Source organism: Leptonychotes weddellii, chromosome 15, assembly GCF_054177405.1.
Source record: "Leptonychotes weddellii isolate Sample4059 chromosome 15, ASM5417740v2, whole genome shotgun sequence".
Lineage (NCBI taxonomy): Eukaryota > Metazoa > Chordata > Mammalia > Carnivora > Phocidae > Leptonychotes > Leptonychotes weddellii.
Genome location: NC_138383.1, coordinates 1,725,478 through 1,747,135, shown reverse-complemented (window position 1 = coordinate 1,747,135; position 21,658 = coordinate 1,725,478). Strand labels below are relative to the sequence as shown.

The following is a 21,658-nucleotide window of genomic DNA, read 5'->3' as shown; positions in this document are numbered from 1 at the left end:
AACAGAAGGAATCAGAAAGACGATGTAACACATGACATTTTCCCCAGGAGTCTTTATTGACCATGTTTTTTTTGTTTTTTAAGATTTTATTTATTTATTTGACAGAGAGAGACACAGGGAGAGAGGGAACACAAGCAGGGGGAGTGGGAGAGGGAGAAAAGCAGGCTTCCCGCGGAGCAGGGAGCCCGATGCGGGGCTCGATCCCAGGACCCTGGGACCATGACCTGGGCCGAAGGCAGACGCTTAACGACTGAGCCACCCAGGCACCCCTGACCATGTTTATTTTTCCATGAAACATGAATCGCCACGACGCAAAGTCCCGCCTTGCTGAAGGCCATCTGGTGCGTGTCAGCAGGTCGCGTCGCCGCCGGCCTTGTGAACGGGGCTCCTGGCTCGCTGGTGGGTTTGCCAGGAAGACGCCGCCGTGGGGCCTCGCCCCCCCCAGCGGCCAGCGCACGCACGAGACGGACCATCCCTGTGCGCGGCCAGGGTTCTGGGCCTGGGCTGCCCATCCTTCCACCGCGCATCGCTCTAGCGTTTGCCCTAGAAAACAGCCGTATCCGTGCTTAGCAGTTTAAATGACAAAGGGAATCAGCTCCTGGGCTCCACCAGCGTTAGCGGCTGCCGCCTTTGATTTCTGACAGACTGCAGCTGCGCTCACAAACCTGGTGCCAGGCCGGGCTCTGCCTGGGTCACCCGGAAACTAGCACCTCGGGCAGCTTTGTTTCCTTTAGAACAAAGACAGTCAGTGAGTGGTTTGTGAAAGGGGAGGCGTCCTGAGCTGCATGCCCACGCCAGGAGGTCAGTGTCCAGGACGCGCCCTCGCAGTGGACAGCATGCGCCAGGTGCTTCCACGGACCTCGTCTCATTCAGCTTTGAAAATGAGCCCAAGTCATAGGTCATCGCCTACACCTCTCTGGCTGAGGACACAGAAGTCTCCAGAGGTTACGAGCTCTAAGCTGCACCGTCAGGAAATGACAGGACGAAAACCAGGCCTGCGCGGCCCCAAAGCCCGCACCTTCCCGCCGACTGCCCTCCTGACCTCCTGACCTCAGGCAGCAGTGGGGCATGCTAGCCACGAGTCCAGTGGGAGAGGGATCGGGCCCCCCATGACCTCCCTGTTCCTAATCAGAAACTCAGCACCCCCAAACACCTGCGCCCGTCTGGAGGCAGAGGTGTGGACGTGGGTCTGGAGCAGGTACTGGCCGAGGGAAGATGGTATTCCAGGGGCCACGGCCAGCAGCCACTTCTCCTCCTGCACTTCCCGGCCCCTGGGCTGCCTGTTCGTCTCTGGACCTGGTGCTGTCAAGACCCCTCCCCGCCTGTCCCTCCGGTTCGTGTTTGCCCCTCATGGGAGCCCTGGCTGCCCCATTTCCTCACCCCCATTCCATTCCACTCAGCTCCGCTCTGCGTCCTCCCCCTGACACCAACATGATCCACACCTGTACCCACAGGTTGTCTTCCCGGGTCCTGCTACCGACCTGCAGGAGCAGGTGACACCACCGGAGCCTTCCCTCCCTCACCGATCCCACTACCCAGCTTCTCCTCCGCCAGGAGCACTGCCCTGTGATGCCTGGCCTGGCCTCACTGGCCTATCTGCCCATCCCTTCTCTGACCTCACTCCAAACCTTCTCTTCCGGAGTCTCCCTCCCCGACTCACCTTCTCTGTCGGCCATCAGGTTCCATGGGCACGTCCCCGGCCCTCTTGGGTCTCTTCCTCCCCATCGGTCAGGGTCATATCCACCCCGTTCTGCCCCCCATCCAGCCTCCGGCCAGTCCATCCCCCCAGCGACCACATTGGACAGCTCACTGCTGCTCCTCTCAGGAAACCCCCAGCCTAGGACCCATCTTCAGACACCCCAAGCTTTCCCCTCCCCTCTGCCTGCTGCCCAGGAACCCCACACACCGCCTCCCCCCTGGGATCTGGCTGCACCCCAGGTAGAGTGGGGGCTCACATGATTCACAGCCCTGCCCACCGTCACAGAGGATTATTGCAGTGTGGCTGTCTGTCTGTCTCTGCAGCTGATTAATGGTGGGAGGGGTCTCCCCGCCGTCCCGTCGTGCCCCACAAACACACACTGGGTGGCTGGGGCAGCAGCGGACAGAAGAATCCCTTCAGGGGTCTCCATGGTCTTGAGTGTAAAGACCATGAGGGAGAAGTCAATATAAGTGACCCCATCAGGAATTTTAGACTCTGACATAACAAAGAAAACAAGAGAAAAAGATGTGGCAAAGGTTGCTCTTTATAAAGAACTCTTTCACATCATTAAGGAAAGGCCAAAACTTTAAGTAGGAAAGTCAAGGCACGTGTGGCCAGTTTACTGGAGAAATAGCCACTTAACCCGTGACAGAAGATAATCATCCTCACTTGTAGTCAAGGAAATTCAGATCCAAAGGCTATTTTTACCCGTCGTATTGGCGTGGGCTTCTGGTGCCCAGGAGCTCTTAATCTGATATCTAATAAAACCTCCGGGGTTCCGTTCTATGTTGTCCTTTCTTACAAATTAAGAAATTAAGGTTCAGAGAAGTCAAGTAATTTGCCCAAGGTCACATAACCAGAGCACACACAGCAAGCCCTCGTCCTGTGCCCTGTGGTCGGCAAAGGCCTGGGGAGAGAGCGCCCACCCGCGTCGTTGGAAGCGCAAGCTAGTTCAACTAGGGGATAATTTGGTAATAAAAGTATATAGCTCTGACCCTTGGGTTTGTCCTAGGGGAAAACCATGTAAATGTGCAGAAATATGCCTATTAGGACATTTATCACAGCACTATTTATAATAGCAAAAACTGGATAAGAATTGAAAAAGTGAGCCGTGGGGAGGTGTGCATCGGGGGGTGATGCAGAATCAAAGCCACGGTGTTTTATTTAGTTTTAAAAAGAGATGAGAAATGCAATGATAGATAACAATAATCTAGTTTAAATGCAGTTAAAAAGTATTTGTTCTAATACTTTCAGCAGGGCACGTATTTTAGCTGTTAATGAAAAATTGGAACTGCACAGAAAGGAGCACCTGCCGCAGGTGAATGAAGGCGCGAAGCCAGGGGCAGGTGTGAGCTTGCCCGGCCAGCCCCATGGCATGATGCGTGGCTCTGCAGTGACACCGTCCTGTTCTTCTTCCTCAGGTGCTGCTGAGCCAGGTGCACCGGCTGAGAGCCCTGGACTTGCTCGGACGATTCCTGGACCTGGGCCCCTGGGCGGTGAGCCTGGTACGTGCATCCTGCACAGAAGTGGGGTGGGGCGCGCGGCAAGACTCCCAGATGTAGGCTGAGGACGTGCCTCACAACCTGGAAGGGACCATCACCGGCCATCGAGGGGGACTGTGTGTGGGGCGGGCCGGGCAGCCCTCGGGGCCCTCAAGAAACACATGCCATGTGGCCTCCGTCCCTGCAGCGTTCCGGGGTTTGCTCTTACTCTACCCTCTTTTCCCATCCGCCATGAGGCTTCACCTCTGCAGGCAGAAAGTGTTGCCCCTGCCTGAGCCAAGAAGCAGGATCCCCCTGAGCTGGCCAAATGCCAGGCACACACCCATGCACCGACTTTACACTCTGGTGCTCAGCACAGTCTGGAAACTTCTCTGCTGACTCATTCTGCAAAAGAGTGGAAACGGCCATTTAAAACGGAAAACACTGACAGAAATAAGATCAAACAGTGACCTATTTCCAACAACATCATCACAAGAGAAGAGGTATCGATAGGGAACCGACAGATGACAGGAGGTTCGAGAGACTTGCCATCAGCTGCAATATATGGATCTTTTTGGTCATATGTGCAAATAAACATTTGAAAGTTAAAGTTTGAAAAATTAACATTCATGAAACAATTAGAAATTTTACATGAACTGAATACTTTGTTATTAAAGGGTAACTGTTCATTTTTTTAGGTGTAATGGCATAAGGTGGTTCTTTTATAAAAGACCTTATTTTTTAGAGGTAAAGACTGTATTTACACATGAAACGTGTGTGACATGCAGATAGTCCAGGAGGACACATGGGCGGGCACGCCAGCACCCTGCTGTCGGGTTCATGTCACCGAAGCTGAGTGACGAGCATGTGGGAGGGCAGCGTGTTATTATAGCTCCATTTGTGTATATTTAAGTTTTTTCATTGTATAATGTCAACTAGAGAGTGAGAATCGATAGTCCACGGTTGAAGGAGAAAAGGAAAAGTCAAAGAATTAGGAAGAATAGTTCACCCACCATTGGACGGTTCACACTCAGGGCACCTGGGCCGCAAATTACTTAGAGCGTCTCGATCACCGGGGAGGGTCTCGTGTGACTCTCGAGCTGCGTGGCCTGCTCATCTGCTTGTGCGAATCGATGTTGCTCAGTCACCGGGGAAGAACTCGCAGTGTATCCTTTATGCTCGAGAAACACGCGCCGTGCAGCCTCCGTCCCTGCAGCGTTCCGGGGTTTGCTCTCTACCCCCTTTTCCCATCCGCCATGGGAAACTTGAAGACAGGGAAACTTATATTAATAACACTTAAGGGAGATTTTTATTATGTGGTACATTTTTTAAAAATGGATGTTGGCGCTTTAAAGAGTTAAGCTGATGCTAATTGGAAATTTTGACAGTGTAACAGGTACTTGACAGATCAGGTGTTGCAACAGGTATGGGTTGGGCCTTCCAGGAGGACTCACCTGCCCAAACCAGAGACAGGATGCTTGTCCCTCATTAAACATGGCCTTTAACAAGAAAAGGACACAGGCCCCGCCAGTGGCCTCTGGCCTGGGTCACACCGCTCCACCCGTCTGGGAGGGGGACACCTTTGCCATATCTCTGAAATGCCAGCAAATCGGAGATAAGGGCAGAGCATCTGTGCTGAGATGACCGACATAACGGGGCTCTGCCCGGTTGTCCTTGTGAGATGGCCACGTTCTCTCTGACTGCCCTGCCTGAGAGCAGAGAGCCCCCCCCAGGATGGTGCACCACCAAAATCTGGGCAGCAGGGACACCCACAGCTGCTCCCCATCTTAACCAGCAAACTGGCCCATCCCAAGGCTCAAGTCCTTCTCTGAAGGTCGATCTCAGGGGCAGATGTGAAGGTTGGAGCCAAGAGGGCAGGAGGGTTGTGGTTTGAAATGTGAGACTCACAGTTAAGGGGCCCTCTGCTTTGCTGCTCAGAGCAAACAAGGCCGTGCGAGGGTGAGGCCACAGGGGGCGGGGTCCCCGGACGGGAAGCCACGGGTTCTTCACGAGATGAACTGTGGCCTCTAGACCAGGCAGGGCTGGAAGAATACTGCAGTGTCTCGGAGAACAGAGATGAGGAGATCCAGAAGAGCCCCCTTTGCTCACATTCCCACACGCGCTGAAGGCAGTACCACACTGTGTCCCGAGCCTGTGCCCCTCGCCCCCGGGAGCTGGCGCGCTCACGCTCTTTTCTCTCCCCCAGGCCTTGTCTGTGGGCATCTTCCCCTACGTGCTGAAACTGCTCCAAAGCTCAGCCAGAGAGCTGCGGCCCCTTCTGGTGTTCATCTGGGCCAAGATCCTTGCCGTGGACAGCGTGAGTAGTCCGCGTCCTCCCCGCTGGTGCCGGGTGGTCTCTGCGTGTTAGCCGGCCTGGCCCGGGCAGCGGGTGCAGAGAGCGGGGGCTCGCGGAGGTGCCGAGCGCGGCTTTGTCCTCTCTCTGCCCGCGAAGACCCCACATTTCTTGTCCTACCTTCACCCAAGCCTCTGCCTTCGGTGCCCTTGCCTTCCCCCACCCCTTCTCCAGGCACTGCTGATCCCCCCCTCCTTCCAGAACACGGGAGGTGCATCCCTCTGGGGCCCAGTCCTGGTCACCTGAGCTGCACGCTGCCTCCCACCCCACCCCACCCACGTCCCCTCCAGTCCTCCAGCAGGAAATGACCCCGACCACTTCCTTCTTGAAACTCGGCCCTGCCTCGCCTGGACACCCACCGGGCCCTCTGTCTCCAACCTGTGCTTTTCCCTCCCCTGCCCTGAGCTCAGGAACAGTCTCCTGCAGCTCTGCTGTCAGTAGCCACCCCCTCCCCGTCCTCATGCCTACGGGGCGGCAGTCACGCCTCTACTCCGTCAGGGGCTGGACAGGACCATGCTGAAGGCTGTAGGGGATGCAGAAGGCAGTGGTCTCTGCCCTGGACAGGTCGCTTCCAGTGGGGCAAAGCCCCTGCTGCAAGCGGAAAGTCGCCACGCCGCGGGGGGCTGTGCCGTGAGTGTGGGGGACCCGAGCATTCTTGCACGGGGGGCATTGATGGGTGTAGACGTGAGAGGGGACAGCTTTTGAGAGGGATAGAGGGACAGGGAGGGCAGATGGCCCCACTGGGCTGAGGTGCTGGAGGCACATGCAAGGAGCCCTCAAAGTGGAGGGCGTCCCACTTCCTTTAGCCCACCGAGAGGAGCCATTAAAGATTTGGGAACAGAGACACAGCAAGATCCAAGCTGTGGTTTTTAAGTGTCTGACCTCAGTCTAGAGGAGACTGTAGGTCAGCTGAGGAGGGGCCCGCTGGGCAGGAGGGGTGGATGTGATGGGGTGACTGTTCGGGACGTCCCAGGTGAGGAGGACCCGCTCCTTAGGCCTGGAGGCGGGGAACTCTGGTGCCCGGTGACCTTGCCGGTGAGCCCCCCTGGGGGGAATGGAGAACAAAGAGCCACAAAAGGAGAGTGAAGGAGGGTTCCCAACGCTGGAGGTCTGACTCAGAACACAAAGGGGGTTCCAGAGTGAGGGTGTGTGCTGGGTGGGAAACAGAGACCCCAGAAGAGGCCATCACACAGGGCAGTCAGCTTCAGAAAAACCGTGGATGCGGAGATGGGGAGGAAGTGCCAATGGCCAGATGGTCGCTTGCTTAAGGGGTTAAGGGGGTGGGGGGGAGTGGGCGCCTACCCTGTCACCCCTCCTGCCGGTCACCACAGCCTCACCTGGCCGGCCCCCTCCCCGGCCACACCCCATTGGGTGACTGGGTCTGGGCGCGGCCAGGCTGGCCTTCTTGAGCGCTCACCCTCGGTCCTGCATGCTGCTCTCTGCTCACTACACCCTCTGCTGTCCCGCGAACGAGCCCCTGCAGCTCCAGGCTGCCGCGGGACCGGGTCCTCCCTCGCCTGAGTGCTGCGGCCACCCACACAGCCTCCAGGCAGCCGAGCTTTGCCATGAGGCCCAAACCTGGGGTGATGGCTGCACGAGGATGCGAGGGTTGCAGGCGTTCCCAGTGCACGTCTCACAGCACAGGAGCTTCCAGGTGGCCGCGGACCCCAGTCACGCTGAACTCGGTTATTACTGTTCTTTTTTTTTTTTTTAAAGATTTTATTTATTTATTCATGAGAGATAGAGAGAGAGAGGCAGAGGCAGAGGGAGAAGCAGGCTCCCAAGGAGCAGGGAGCCCGATGCGGGACTCGATCCCAGGAGCCTGGGATCATGACCCGAGCTGAAGGCAGATGCTTAACTGACTGAGCCACCCAGGCGTCCCTCGGTTATTACTGTTCTTACGTATTGATCTCGAGCGGCAGCCTTGTTGAATCTTGTAGTTCTGGCCGTGGACGGTAGGTTCTCTTGGCCTTTCTGCACAGGCAGTCGCGCAAATCAGGCCAGTGAGGTGGCTCTGTCCCCGTGTGTCGGGGACATTTCCTGGTCTAGTGGTACCGACCAGAACTCACGCACGCTGTTGATCAGACGCGGTGATCCGCTCATCTTGAATGTGCTTGGTCTCCGTGGTCTTCTCTGTGCTGTGAACGCTCTCCCTCCCTGTCAGTGCCTCCCAGGCTAACCTTGACCTCCATTCAGCCCTGACCCTTCTTGGGCCCAGCGCCCCGCACACGGCTGTGTCCACAGAATGTTCTGTTGCTTGTCAGCTTCACAGTGATGTTCAGAACATTGTATGTTCTGACAAAATGTTTACCTTTCCGTGCATTGAACTAACTTCAGATAAATGACCTCTCTGAAAGAAACCCTAGATTTCAGACTTAAGAACTTGAGTCTGAGCCCCGCTGCCCTCGTTTACTTGGGCGAGCTTTCACTTCCCGACGCCAGCCCTCTGTAAACCATTGCCGTCATGTTTCCAGCAGCCGGGATGGAGATGAGAGCCGTGACCTGGAAAGCTGTCCTGGAAATCTTAGAATAAAAGGAATAAAAGCATAAGTCTCGCATCTGCCCGGCTGGTGTCAGACATGGAAACCTTTTCTTGCTGATCCGAAAGCTTGTTGTTGTGGGCGAGGAGGCTGTGCCTTTTGGTCGTTTCTGTTTTGCCCCTCACATTTCGCTGAAGAGCCAAGCGATGTGAACAGAAGGGCTCTCCCGGGGGGTTACTCGGAAACTTTCTCTCCTTCAATGCTGTGTCTTCTGTACGGAACGCTTGGAAATGGATCAATGCCGTTCCTCGGTTCCTGGGTGCACGGAGGGCCCAGCTCAGACCAAAGCCCATCGAAGGGAATGCCCCCCCCTGAGCCCGCCTCCCCGCCCGTGGGCCACCAGCGCTGCCGGAACGTGGGTAAGCCACCACGTTCTTGTCCGTACAGGATCTTTAGGACCTGTCAGTTCCCGGAACCAGACTATGTTTAGTTCTAGTCTTAGGAGTATCTGATCCTGCTTCAGTGTTCTGTACGTGAAAAGCCCTTCTGAGCTGCACCTCGCTGCCGTGTTCTTGTGGGACCTACAGTGGTCATCGTACTTGGGTATGAGGAATCCGCTAGAAACCGCCTCCCGGGCCCATCTGCCTCCAGGGGCCTGCTTGTCTCCAGTGCCCGGATGCCAGCAAACCTGCTGCCGCTCCCTCGTTACCCGACTGAACGAACCTCTCAGGGCCACGCGCTTCCTGTTTGCACAGCGCTGAAGGAATTACACGTTTGAGAATGCTTGAGGAGCTGTTCCTGCAGCCAGCTGGAAATGCCCTCGCCTGCAATGTTCTTTTCCATGCCTGCAGGCGCGAGGGACCTTCCAGTGAACTCATTTCATAGCCAGTTTGTTGCACCTATTTATTTAAAGGCAATCATCCCACGGAGAGACGTTTTGACGTATTTCCTATTGAGACTGAGGGCCGTTTACCTCCTCCTTCCTTTTCATGATCACTCAGGTAGTTTTCCAGAGACTAAAGTCCCGTATGCTTTTGGGGAGCTGTTCCCCTCCCTCCTTCACATCCGGTCGGAAGTCCTGCTTGGTCACTGCCAGGCTCCGTGGGCTCTCGTGCTGTGTGCAGAGCCCCCTGAGTCGCTGGTGCCGCCCCCACGGGGGTCAGAGCACATGGTGTTTGCGCACAGGGAGCCCATGCTTAGGATCAAAGCCTGCATGGAGCAGACTGAGGTCTGCAGTGCCCCATGTCCTGTGCCCACGCTGGGCCCCACCTCGCCGTCAGGGCACTTCCCCAGGGGTTGAGCATGGGGTGGCCCTCTCAGGCTGGACCCCAGCTGGGGGCGAGTCCGGGGCCCCCTCTTGAGCCACAGGCATGTGTTGAGTACACACTATGTGCCATCCTGAGAGGGGCCCCTGAAGGACTCGGGGAGAGGCAAGACTCACTCTGGCCTTAAAGAAGGCAGGCTGTGTCTGGGAAGAAGGAAGAAGGGTGATTTCAGGAAGGGGAACAGGGTCAGATGGGTCTATTCCATTTGACCGAGGGTGGCGCACATTGTGGGGACAGTGGTGGGACAGAAGGCGCGAATTGGGACAAGGAGGGCCCTTCCTGTTGTTCCCCAAGGAATCTGGTCCCAGAAGGGTCTCTTCCCAGATCACGCATGCGCCATGTTATCCTTCACCCGCCGCTACCAACCAGGCGTGTGAAGAAGCAGGAAGACGTGACCCACAACAACGAGAAAAAACCCACCAGAACCCACTCTGAGCCCTCACGGATATTAGAATTAGCCGACAAGGACATGGAAATGGTTGCTGGAAGTCTGCTCCACATATAATTTCCACTGAGACATGGAAGGCACCAAGGAGCCCGCTGAACCTTCTGCAGAGGGAAGCCACAGCGTAACCTGGAAAACATGCTGGACGGGATCGACAACCCACTAAACATCGCAGAAGAAAGCAATCACAGCTGCCCAAACACAGCATAGCGAGGACAGAGGATTCTTACCAGACTAAGGGGCATCATTGAGTCGTGGAACCACTGCAAGTGACGTGACCGAAGTGCGTTCACAGCCCCTACAGGGGCCAGCGGGAAAAAATACTTGAAGAAATGGTGGCTAAGAAATGTCCAAATTTTCCAGTTTGATGAAAACAATAAACCCACAGACCCAGGAAGCTCCGTGAACCCCACGCACGAGGAACATGAAGAAAACCACCCCAAGTCATAATCTAATTGCTTAAAAGCAGGATAAATTTATGAACTCAGAAGCAGCTGATAAAGGAGAACAGAGGAGCGAGGAGAAGGAAGACAGCAGGTTACTGGTCGGGAACGACACCAGGAGGGGACAGCAGCTGGCGCCCTAATGTCCCTGAAGAGAAGCCGCCGGCCTGGCCTGCTGTGCCCGGTGAGAGCATCTCTAAGTGGAGGCAGAGTAAGGACTTTAAGGCATGCGACACTAAAGGGACGCACCACCAGTAATCGCTGGTGGGGTCAGCAACGTGTGTGGTGACGGTAGCAAAACGGGTGGGGTGTCAGCTTCTGAGACTTCATGTGAAGTGCTGCCATGCAGAGGAGAGCGTGAGGAGGATGAGGTCTGCGCACCACCCGGAGTTAGAGGAGTTGAAATTGTACAGCGTGTTCTGCAACCACAGTGGAGTGAAACAATCAAATGGGTAATAGGAAAACTTCCAAACACTTGGAGACTAAGCAGCACACTTTTAAATAAATCATTTAATGATTACATTATAAAATAAAATTTTAATAAGTAATATAAGTATAAAATATATAGAATATTTAATATTGAAATATGAGTGTTATATAAATAAAGTATAGAAGTAGCATGAATATTTATGTAAGATAACATGCATAGTTATAAATATTTATAAAATACACAAATGGGACTACATCAAACTAAAAAGCTTCTTCACAGCACAAGAAACAATTCCCTAAAAAGGCAACCTGTGAAATGGAAAAAAATATTTTCAAACCCTCTATTTGACAGGGGTTAATATCCAAAATATATAAGGAACTCATACAACTTAATTGCAAAAACCCAAACTATCCAGTTAAAAAATGGGCAGAAGACCTGAATAGACATTTTTCCAAAGAAGAATCCAGACGGCCAACAGGCACATGAAAGATACCCAACGTCACTCATCACCAGGGACATGCAAATCGAAACCACAGTGAGACACCACCTCACACTGACAAGAGTTAGCGAGTTGGCAAGAACGTGGAGAAAAGGGAACAAGACAAGTACTGTTGGTGAGAGCGTGAACTGGTGCAGCCACCGTGGAAAAGTGTGGAGGTTCCTCAGAAAACTAAGAATGGAACCGCTGATCGGTCCGGCATTCCCACTGCTGGGTGTTGAACCAGAGGCAATGCAATCCTACCTCGAAGAGAGACCTGCTCCCATGTTCACGGCAGCATCATTCACGGTCGCCAAGCATGGAAACAACCCGAGTGTCTGTCAACAGGTGATGGATAAAGAAAATACATGCACTGGAATATTGCTCAGCCCTAAAGATGAAGAAAATCTTGCCATTTGTTGAACCTGGAGGGCACCGTGCCAAGTGACATAAGCCAGACAGAGGAAGACAAATACCGTCTGACCTTATTCATTTGTGGAATCTAAAACAGTCGAACTGACAGACCAGAGAGCAAGACAGTGGTTTCCAGGGCTGCAAGTGATGGAGATGGGGAGACACAGGCCGAGGAGTACAGACTTGCAGGTCTCTGTCAGTCTGGGGAGTACTGTAGTAACAGTGCTGTGTTGTGCACTTGAGAGATACTGAGAGTAGACCTTTAGTGTTCTTACCACACCAAAAAACAAAACCAATAGTAACTATCTGAGTTAATGGATGTGTTAATGAACTTGATTGTGGTGATCATTTCACAGCATGTGTGTATATCACACTAGTACATTGAATATACAAAAATTGTACATATTTTTGCTTGTCAATTATAAGTCAAAGCTAGAAAAAATATGTGCTTATAATACAAAATGTAATTTTACTGATATACTTTATTCCAATTTATTATGTAAACAATTATATGAAAAAATCAGTGAAATAAAATTCGTTTAATAAATATTTTTCAGAAGGGTCTGAAGGTAAATAAAAAATACTTTGAACTGAGGGGAACTGAAAACACAGTATATCAGGATTTGTGGGGACAGCTAAGCAGCATGAGAGGGAAACTTTTACAGTTCTACGTGCATCCATTAGCAAAGAGGGAAGATTTTAAATCATTGGCCTCAGCTTCAACCTTGAGCTGTTAGTAAAAGAAAAGCAGATTAAACCCGAAGGAAGTAGGAGAAAAGAAATAAAAATCACAGTGGAGATCAATGCAAAAGAAAACAGAAAACAGTAGAGAAAATCTGTTCCACGAAAAGCTGGTTCTTAGAGCAGATCAATAAAATGAACAAACCACCACCCAGATACAGACTTCATTTCCTCTGGTTATACATCCATTCGTGCGATTGCTGGATCAGAGGCCATTCTGTTTTTAACTTTTTGAGGTACCTCCATCCTGTTCCCCAAGTGGCTGCACAGAAAGAGAAACAAACACCACTTCCCAAATCAGGAATGAGAGGTGGCATCCCGGAAGGTTCTAGAGGCATTAAGGGAACAGTAAGCGAATATTATGAATGACTCGATGCCAGGACATTCAAGAACTCTGAAGAAATAGACATTCCTTGAATGACAAGAGCTTCTCACTTAGGAAGTGAGTCTGAATAGCACCATATCTGTTGAAGAAATTGGATCTGTAGTTTAAAACTTTCCTACAGAGAAGCTCCAGGTACAGGTGGCTTCACTGGTGGGTTCTAGCACGTCACTGAGGAAATGGCTGGCAGAGAAGCACCGTCCCATGTCGTTGTGTGAGACCAGCAGTGAGCACACTGCCGCCACATCCAGACAGCGTCCCTCCTGAGGACCGACGCAGACATTCCAAACAAAACTTCAGTAAATCAAATTCAGCCACATCTAGAAAGGCTGATAACTCATGACCTAGCGGGATTTATTTCAGGAACGTAAGGCAGTTGAACGACTGGAAAAATCACTGTAATTTACCACATTAACAACAGTAACAACAAAAGCCATATTCTCATTCTCAAAGATGCCACAAAGAAAGCATTTGACAAAACCTAAAATCTGTTTCAGACTTTTTAAGAACACTCTCAGCAAACCAGTCACAGAGGGAACTTCCTCAGCATGACAAGCAGCATCTACCGAAACTACTGGGCCAAAATCACATGTCATGGTACGAGTCTGAACACCATGGTCAGGAGCAGGACTAGGTGCCACCCTCGTCACCTCTCTCTGGCACACATGGAAGCTGCACACAGTACAAGAGAAATAAAGGAAAGAGCATAACTCTTTCTTTTCAATCAACACGATTCTCTCTGTAGAAAATCTGATTGATCTATTTAAAAAAAAAAAAACCTAGTACCACTAGTGAGTGAGCTTAGTAAGGTTGCAGGTTACAAGGTCAACACACAAAACTATTTTATTTATATTTAATATTAACCATGAAAAGTTGAGATTAAAGTAAAAAAATGTACAACAGTATCGAAAATATGAAATACTTAGGGATGAATCCCCTCAAAAGAGACGCAAGACTTGTGTACTTGATGCCACAAACCACTGGCAAGAGAAATTACAGGAAATCTGGATCAACAGAGAGATCCCATCATCCTGGGTCCTGACTCTAAAATCCATGAGGAAATGCAAAGGACCTAGAATAGCCAAAACACCTTTCTTTAAAAAGAAAAAAGAACAACAACAAAGTTCAAAGGACTAGTACCACCTGATTTCAAGACTTACCTACGTCTATAGTAGTCAGGACTGAAAGCGGCATCAAACCCGTGGAACCCAATGAGAAGTCAGGAGGTAGACCCACACATGGTCAACTGATTTTCAACAAAGATGCAGACAGTTCAGCTCGATGGAGAACGGAGTGTCTTTTCACCCCATAGTGCTGGGACATTTGGACATCCATATGCAAAAAAGTGAACTGCAGTCTACACCTGGCACCACATTAAAAAGTTAACTCAAAACGGGAAAATATTTGCAAATCATCTATCTGATAAAAACTCATAGTGAGATCGTATAGAGAACTCTCAAAACTCAATATGAAAACAAACACACAGACCAAAAAATGGGCAACGGGTTTGAACAGACACTTCACTAAGGAAGTAGTTTGCTGGCGAAGAAGTACCTGAAAAGATGCCGCACATCGTCCTGCAGCAGCACACGGCCGTTAGAATGTCCAAAATGAGAAGACTGTGTCCCATGTGGGCGCAGATGCAGAGGAACGCAGGTGTCATGCCCGGCCTGGGAAGCGGTTCTGGTCTCTTAAAAGCATGTGTCTGCTAAAAATTGTACACAGTGTTTACAGCGGCTTTATCTGTAATAGCCAAACGCTGGAAACAGCCCAAGTGACCATCAGCGCGTGAGTAAGCCAACAGTGATCTATGCCCACTGCAAGGAAGAAAGAATACACCAGCCCAAGATGGTTATGCTGAATGAAAGAAGCCAGGAAAAGAAGGGTATTATACCATACGACTCCATTTACATAAAATTCTAGAAAGTGCAAACTATGGTCACAGAAAGCAGGTTAGTTGCTGCCTGGGGAGGGGGATTCCCAAGGGGCACAGGAAACTTTTGAGCACAGAGATCCCTTACGTTGATTGTAGGCATGGCTTCACGGGTGTGTACGTATGTCCACAGTTATCAAAATCTGTGCTTGTAAATGTGCAAAGTTGTCGTATATCACTTTGACCTCAGTAGAACTGTTAAAAATTTCAAGTTGTGGAACAGTCTTTGGGCAACTGTACTGTCCCTTCTAGATCTTCAACCTAAGAAAGGCAACAAAATGTGGGAAGATTGTTCTAGATGAGACTCAAGATGCATGACCAGTAAGTGCAGGTCTGGATCCCAGACCCCAAACCAAAAGCTGTAAAGGACCTTGTTGGGACAATTGGGAGAAATTTGAATATGGACTGAGTATCAGATAATAGCATGGTATCGAAGCTCAATTTCTTGAGAGCGATCATGGTTTTGTAGTTAATATAAGAGAATGTCCTTTTTCTTAGGAAAGTTTCCAGGCAAAGCATCATGCCATCTGCAACTTTCAGAAAGTGCAGACAAGCACAGGGGAAGGGAGAGGGAGAAAGCAAACGTTGCAGAATATTCATTTAAATTGTCCTTCAGGTCGTGGGGTGGGGGTCACACATCAAGAGAGGATGAAAAAGCATATAGAATGGCCAAACCTGTGATCTCTGCAGGAGGGTGCTGGTGGCTTTAGTCAGTCCCTCAGACCCCTCCTTATGCTTTGTCTTTCTGCTAATTAACCAGATGTGGAGGGGGGTGCGGCGGAGACGGTCACTGAAAGATTCCTGTAAGCTATAAGCTAGGTTGCCGCTAATAGGGGTTTCTTCACAAACACTGTCAGTTGCAGTTCAAGTTACAGTTAATACAGTTTGATTTACACGGCTGCCAGGGGGCCGAGGGCACAAGGTCTGCGAATTTGGAACAATGATCTGTGCCATGTATTCATGAAGTCAGTCCCCATCTGGGGTTACGAGGGCTTCAGCATGTGTGCAGCTGTTCTGGGGCCAAGAGAGAGCACACTCTGAGTGAAGGCGGATTAGAGAGGAGCCCCGTCCCTGTGGTAGTCCCCTCCCGGTCCAGAGCGCATGCGCACTTCTCCTCGGCTCTGACGCCACCAGCCTCCCTTCCTGCACCTGCACCTCCCTTTCCCACCGCCCCCTCTAGGCTCACACAGAAAACTCAGTTGACAAAATGAGCGGGTTTGGCTTTCTCTTCCATCCTGTGATGACTCGTGTCACTGGGATCTGAGTGTGACCAGGACGGCCAGAGAGTTTGCAGTTCCGAGCCTGCTGTCTTGACGGCCCAGTGCCTGCAAGGGGCTGGCACACTCAGGCCCGGGGCAGACATCAGTCCTGTACCGGCAGCTTGTCTGTCTGTCTCCCTGATGCCTTGTTCCTACAGGTTTTGTCTTAAGAAACTGCTTTTCGAACAGGTTATATTTACAGGAAACCTAAGACAGTAAGTAAAGTTCCCATACAGCCTACACCCACTTTCCCCTGTTGCTAGTATCATAAGGAGTCCGTGTTGACACACTGTCATTATTGGCCAAAGTCCACACTCTGTTCAACTTTCCTTGGTTCTCCTCTCTGTCAGGTCCTCGTGTCTCCTCAGGCGCCTCTGGGCTGAGCCGTCTCTCACGTCCCGGTTTCGGGGGGCCTGGCAGTTCGGGGGGGTTCTGGGGCGGTCCCTCCATCGGGATGTGTCTAATGTTGAGTGATGGGTTCGGGGGGGAAGACCACAGAGCTGAAGGGCCTCCACATCACCTCACGGCAGGGGTCCCCACACTCAACGTTGACGGGTCACCGAGGACGGGACCCCGACCCCCTGACTGGGGTGTGTTTGCCGGTTTGTCCACGTTACCCCGCTTCCATCCTGTTCCCCCCACATGGAGCTCACTGTGCTTCACTGGGATTTGTGTTACATGACCTGCTTTGTGTCCCAGGTCAACCATGATTCCTTTACTCACTTTCATTAATTTCTCTCCCTCATTACTGGTTTAAGTTATTTGATAAGGTTTGGTGTTGGAGTGGTTTTGTTTTTGCATTCCCGGGAATCTCTGTCCTCTGTCTCTCTGTTTCCCTATGGGCCCCACACCTGCCCTGCGGCCCGGCCCCTGCAGGCAGACAGAGCAGGTGGCTTTGCCGTGCAGCAGGTGCTTGGGCAGCGAAGGCCCGGATCCACGGGAAAGCCCAGCCCCACATCTGAGCTTGCTGTAGGTGCTTGATGATGTCACTTATCCTTCCTGCCTGTTCATTTTGATATCAATAATTGAATTGCGTCGATGGTCCATTTAATTTCCAAACTACATGTTTTAAAGTGCAGAAACTAAATCTCGGCATTGGGGAGCACAAGTTTGCACGTCTCACGGGGAAGCTGTAGTCAGCAAGGAGGTGCTGTCTGAGTGGATTCGAGGTGCTGTTTTTATTGTCCTGCAGAATGACCTCTTCCTTGCCGCCATCCTGGTTAATGAGGCTGTTTCAGAGGCCCTCAGAGTGGGCTTTACTCTGGGTGAGATTCAGGTCCACCCTCGAGGGGCCTTTGGAGAACTGTGGACCCAAACAGCAGAGCCCCCACCCCTCACGTCACCAGAGCTGGCGTCTGCCCCTTCCACCACTGGTTCAGGCCCTGGAGGCCGCCTGCCTGTGACGAGGCCACTGAGTGTGCCTGTCTGTTTGTCTCTGGCAGGAGGGAGACAGTTGTTGTCAGATGGCTCTGGATTTCCAGGAGTGAAATGAACAGCAGAAGGAGGAGGCAGGAGGCTGTCACTGCTGCTCACCATCGGGCCGTGAGGCCCCTCTGCGGGCGGACGGGACTGGGTGCAGGCGGGGAGGTGACAGATCATCACCCTTTTGCAGCATGAATGGGTTCGGTGACTCAGGCTGCAGGGCACTTCCTGGTGAGAGGAGGTGAAGCATCAGCCCGACACCTGATGCCAGGGGCAATTAAGAGAGGCCGTTTTCCTGGGTGATGACTCAGGGGCCCGTGATTCATTGTCAGGGTGGGCTGACTCGCTGGCTCTGCAGAGCTGATCAGAGCGAGGATGAGGATGGAGATACTGGTCAGCCCAAGAGCACAGCCCACAGGACTCCAGTCTTGCGTGTTTTAGGAGAAGGGCAACCACAGTTGTGATGTGTGGAGCCTGAAGTCAAGGCTGGGTTGCTGCACGGTCCCAGAAGCGCCAGCTTAGACACCTTTGCCACCCAGGACCGCGAGGCCGCACCTGGCAGTGACCTGGGCTCCAGGGTCTGGGTAGAAGCCCACAGGGCACAGCGGGGAGAGGCTGGGCCTCGGCATCCTGGCTCTGCTACTCATTCCCTCCTCCTTTCACAGGTAGCTGGACAGAATTGTCCACACTGGAAGCGGTTACTGGGTGTGATTAGCACCCATGGTTAGGAATAATAATGCTTCTCTGTGCACACATCGGCTTTTTTATTTGATCAGCAAATGCTTAGTGGGCCTCCGATAGGAACCAGGCTGTGCTCCATTCGGGGACCGTAAAGAGTAATAATAAAGGATTCTTGGCCTCAAAGAGCTGAGAGTGTAGCAAAGCCGGGGCGAGTGGAAAGAGCTAACCCAAAGGCTGTGATTCGGGAAGTTCATTCAAAGTGGAAGCTAAAAGGAGATCCCGAGGGTGGCTGGGCCAGCTTGAGAGGCCATGCCTGGAGGGTGCTCTGATGCCTCTGATGGAGACGACAGGGCCAGGAGCCAAGACGCAGACGCACAGAGGTGAGTGGTGGTGAAAATAAAGTCCGCATGCGAGCGCCCCACATGAGACGGGGAGGAGGCTAAGAGGCTGGGTTTCTTCGTCCAGAAGCATTTCTCTGGGCTGCTGCCTGTCCTGCAGCTGGGTCATTGGCCCCACATGGTGGAGGACCCCCTGTGGCATGGCTGAGCGTGACCCTCAGGGACAGTTTTAGGGCCTGGCTGGGACACTAGCAGAGCTGTGCAACAGAAACAAATCAGACAGTTCAGACGAATCCAGGAATCTCAGGTGAGCTCCAGAAACACGGGGGCCAGTCCAGCAGAAGGGCTGGCTCCAGGGTGAAGGCCGTTCTCGGGCCGAGACCAGAATCCACCCAGAGCAGAGCAGAGTTCCCCTGGGCCAGGTGGACAGAAACACAGGAGCTGATGGTTATCTGATAGGCCGAGCAGGTGCAAAATTGAGGGGCCTTGTCCAATGGCTGGAGAAGCATTAGAAAAATAAGCAAGTGAAACAAAAGGTTTACGGTGAGAAAATGTCACCAAAGAAGGCAGCTGGAGTCACTAATGAGACAGATTTGCCTGGGTGTGATGTTAATGGGTATTAATGATTGTTGAGTTCACCAGACGCTCTGATGAGGCCACACAAAGTTGCAAGTGGAAAAGAGCGAAACCCTCACCTTCTATGATGGAGTAGTAGATGTCTGAGATTGCTAAATAAAGACATAGCTATTATTTCAAAATGGGAGCTGGACTCGGGGTGGGAGGAATAGGCCGTCTAGTGCTGTTCCGCTGCTCTTCCTCCCTCCCTGTATTCATCTGATAAAAATGGAAGCTAATCTGTGTATAAAAGAACCTCTGCCAGTAGAGAAACCACAAGACACATGGTGGGAAGAAGTTGCCAGCCTTTCACACAAAGCAAGACGAGCCGAACCTCTGCCTCCTGGTAAGAGCGTCCGAGCCGTGTAGCTGTGCCGGGGTGGGTCTTTCCACAGCCGTCGTGGTGCCCGTGGTTTGGACCAGCCTTGATTTGGGGCTCCAGCCCCACCACCAGCGGACCTCAGGACCTTTGCCTCCTTGCATAAAAATGGGAGTTCCAACAACTTCCTCGAGGTGGTGATGAAGAGCCAGTGGTGGGCTCCCTCTCCTGGCCGCAGAGCACGTCCTACAGCCCGGGCACTTAAAAACTCTTGTTGCTGCTTTTGTTAAGAATAACATAGGCTTACAAGTAAGGCAGGCCACGTGCACGGAACGCCGTGTGCTGAGTATAAACACGGTTTCTGTGTACAAGATCTGACCATATATTAGGCCACAAAAGAAACCTTAAGAATTTCCAAAAAGTAGAACTAGCATAGACAATGTGCATAGTAGGACCAGAGATGAATAACAGTATCAGAAAACAAAATGGGCCTTCCGACTAGAAATTTTTTTTTTAAGCGATTGCCTTCAATCTTCGGTCAAAGGAAGAATACAAGACACGTTTATAGTTTCCAAAAGACAATAAAAATAATGCACATCAAACCCATGGAATATAGCTAAAGCCACATTCAGAGGAAACTTGGCAACCTTCAGTCCCCGTGTAACCCTGACAGAGAAGCAGAGTAGAGTAAGCCATCAACCAGGACGACAGCCAAAGGAGCCATAGGTATGCAGAGAAGAGCTGTTCAGTGAAGATCCAAGGAGGACTTTCTCTGAGTTCGCAAACAAAAACACAAAAACTCAACAGTAAATAAAAAGCTGTTTCTTTGTGGGGGGGGGGTGGGAATCAGCTCACCTGATGAAGGGGGCAAAGCACAACCAAGAACGGACAAGGTGGGAAGAACTATGGGAAGGAGAACGTGTTGACTCGCACATCTCTGAAAATGCAGTAATAACTTGAATATAGCAAACTTGTATTTCCAGGAAAATACAACTTACCAAATGGACTCCAGAAGAAGTAGAAGGCTCAAACACACCAGTTTCCCTAGAAGGAACAGGGAAAGGCGTTGGGAAGAACCCGCCATGTCCGGTGGCCCCCTGGGGCGGAGAGCCCCAGCAGCATCGCACCCCTCCGGAGCTGCGAACTGAAGGCAAACATCACTGTTCTGTGTATGGAACTACTGTAACGATGTGAGAACCTAAAATGCACAACTGCATGAACGTACTTAATGCCACCAAGCCATATGCTTTACATATCAATAAAATGGTAAATTTTATGTTGTATATATGTCACCACACACAAAGAAAATGGAAAAAGATCACACACAAAAAGCAAACCACATTACATCCATACTTGTGTTTGGAAATAACCCAGAAGAACATGGAAACATGGAAGGGACAGCACCGCACTGCCCAACGGGCTCCTCCCGGTGTGGGGGGTTGGTTCCACGTCAGCCCCCGAGAAGCCGAGCCGTTACAGTAATAATATTGATCAGTAGAAGAAGGCTGACATTGATCTTCTCATGAAGGAAGAAAACCACACAATATGAGCACGTCATTAGCTACTCCTCTTAACATTTAAGCCCAGAAGCCAGCATTGGACTTAGCAGGGAGACACTAAGAGCAGCAAGCAAGCAGAATGAGAAGCCACCGTCACCCTCCGCTAACACAGAGGCCGAAATAAAAGGCACAAAAACTAGAAAGGTAGAAGCAAACCACTACGGTTGGCACTTGATAGGCCTGGAAATCCCAGTGGAGTCAGTACCAGGCTGCTAATGAGAGGTGTTACGAGGAGGGGGATTCAAGATTCAGATACAGAAATCACAGGAACAGCCCGTGAAGATACATGCACCCGTTTACAGGAGAACCCTAAATCTGGGCATAAACCTGACCTGAGACATGAAAACCCTCTGAGAAGAAAACTGTAAAGCATTCCAGAAATCCACCCGAACAAATAAAAACGTACGCCGTTTATTTACAGAAGGCTTTGTCATCGGCAGTATGTCAGTGTTCCCTAAATTAATTTAAACTTTAATACAATCCCAATAAAACTACCAGCAAGCTCTTTCCCTCCCTCTTTTCTGGAACTAGACAGGCATGCTGTATACTTCCTATGGAGAAATAAATAGGAATCACCAGGGAGACTGAATAGGAAGGAAAATGGCAAGGAACTAACCCTACCAGATATCAAGACTTATGACAAAGCGTTGGTACTAAAGAGCATTGTGGGGCTGGATCATGAACAGACAGGCTGACAAACGGGCACAACAGAGACGGGCCTTAGTGTACACAGGGCGTTGTGCAGGGTCGAGTCAGCAGCTCAGATCCACTCAGTAAGGATGACGAGCTCCTGAATTTCTGGTGTTAGGGTAGCTAGCTGTCCACCTGCGCATCCCAAACACCAGAATTGACTTTCTTTTT

The 21,658-nt window shown here is 51.3% G+C and overlaps 1 protein-coding gene across 7 annotated transcripts in view; it reads left to right on the top strand.

Moving 5' to 3' along the window:
• RPTOR (regulatory associated protein of MTOR complex 1) overlaps window positions 1-21,658 on the top strand; it is a 378,655-nt gene that overhangs the window by 234,513 nt on the left and 122,484 nt on the right. For all 7 annotated transcript variants that reach the window (XR_014140335.1, XM_081804304.1, XM_081804305.1 and 4 more), the window contains 2 exons: window positions 3,121-3,204; window positions 5,387-5,497. Coding sequence is in view for 6 of the 7 variants with exons in the window: in XM_081804304.1 (XP_081660430.1) it covers window positions 3,121-3,204; window positions 5,387-5,497 (195 nt within the window). In the remaining variant the exon portion in view is untranslated. The remainder of the gene's footprint in view (window positions 1-3,120; window positions 3,205-5,386; window positions 5,498-21,658) is intronic.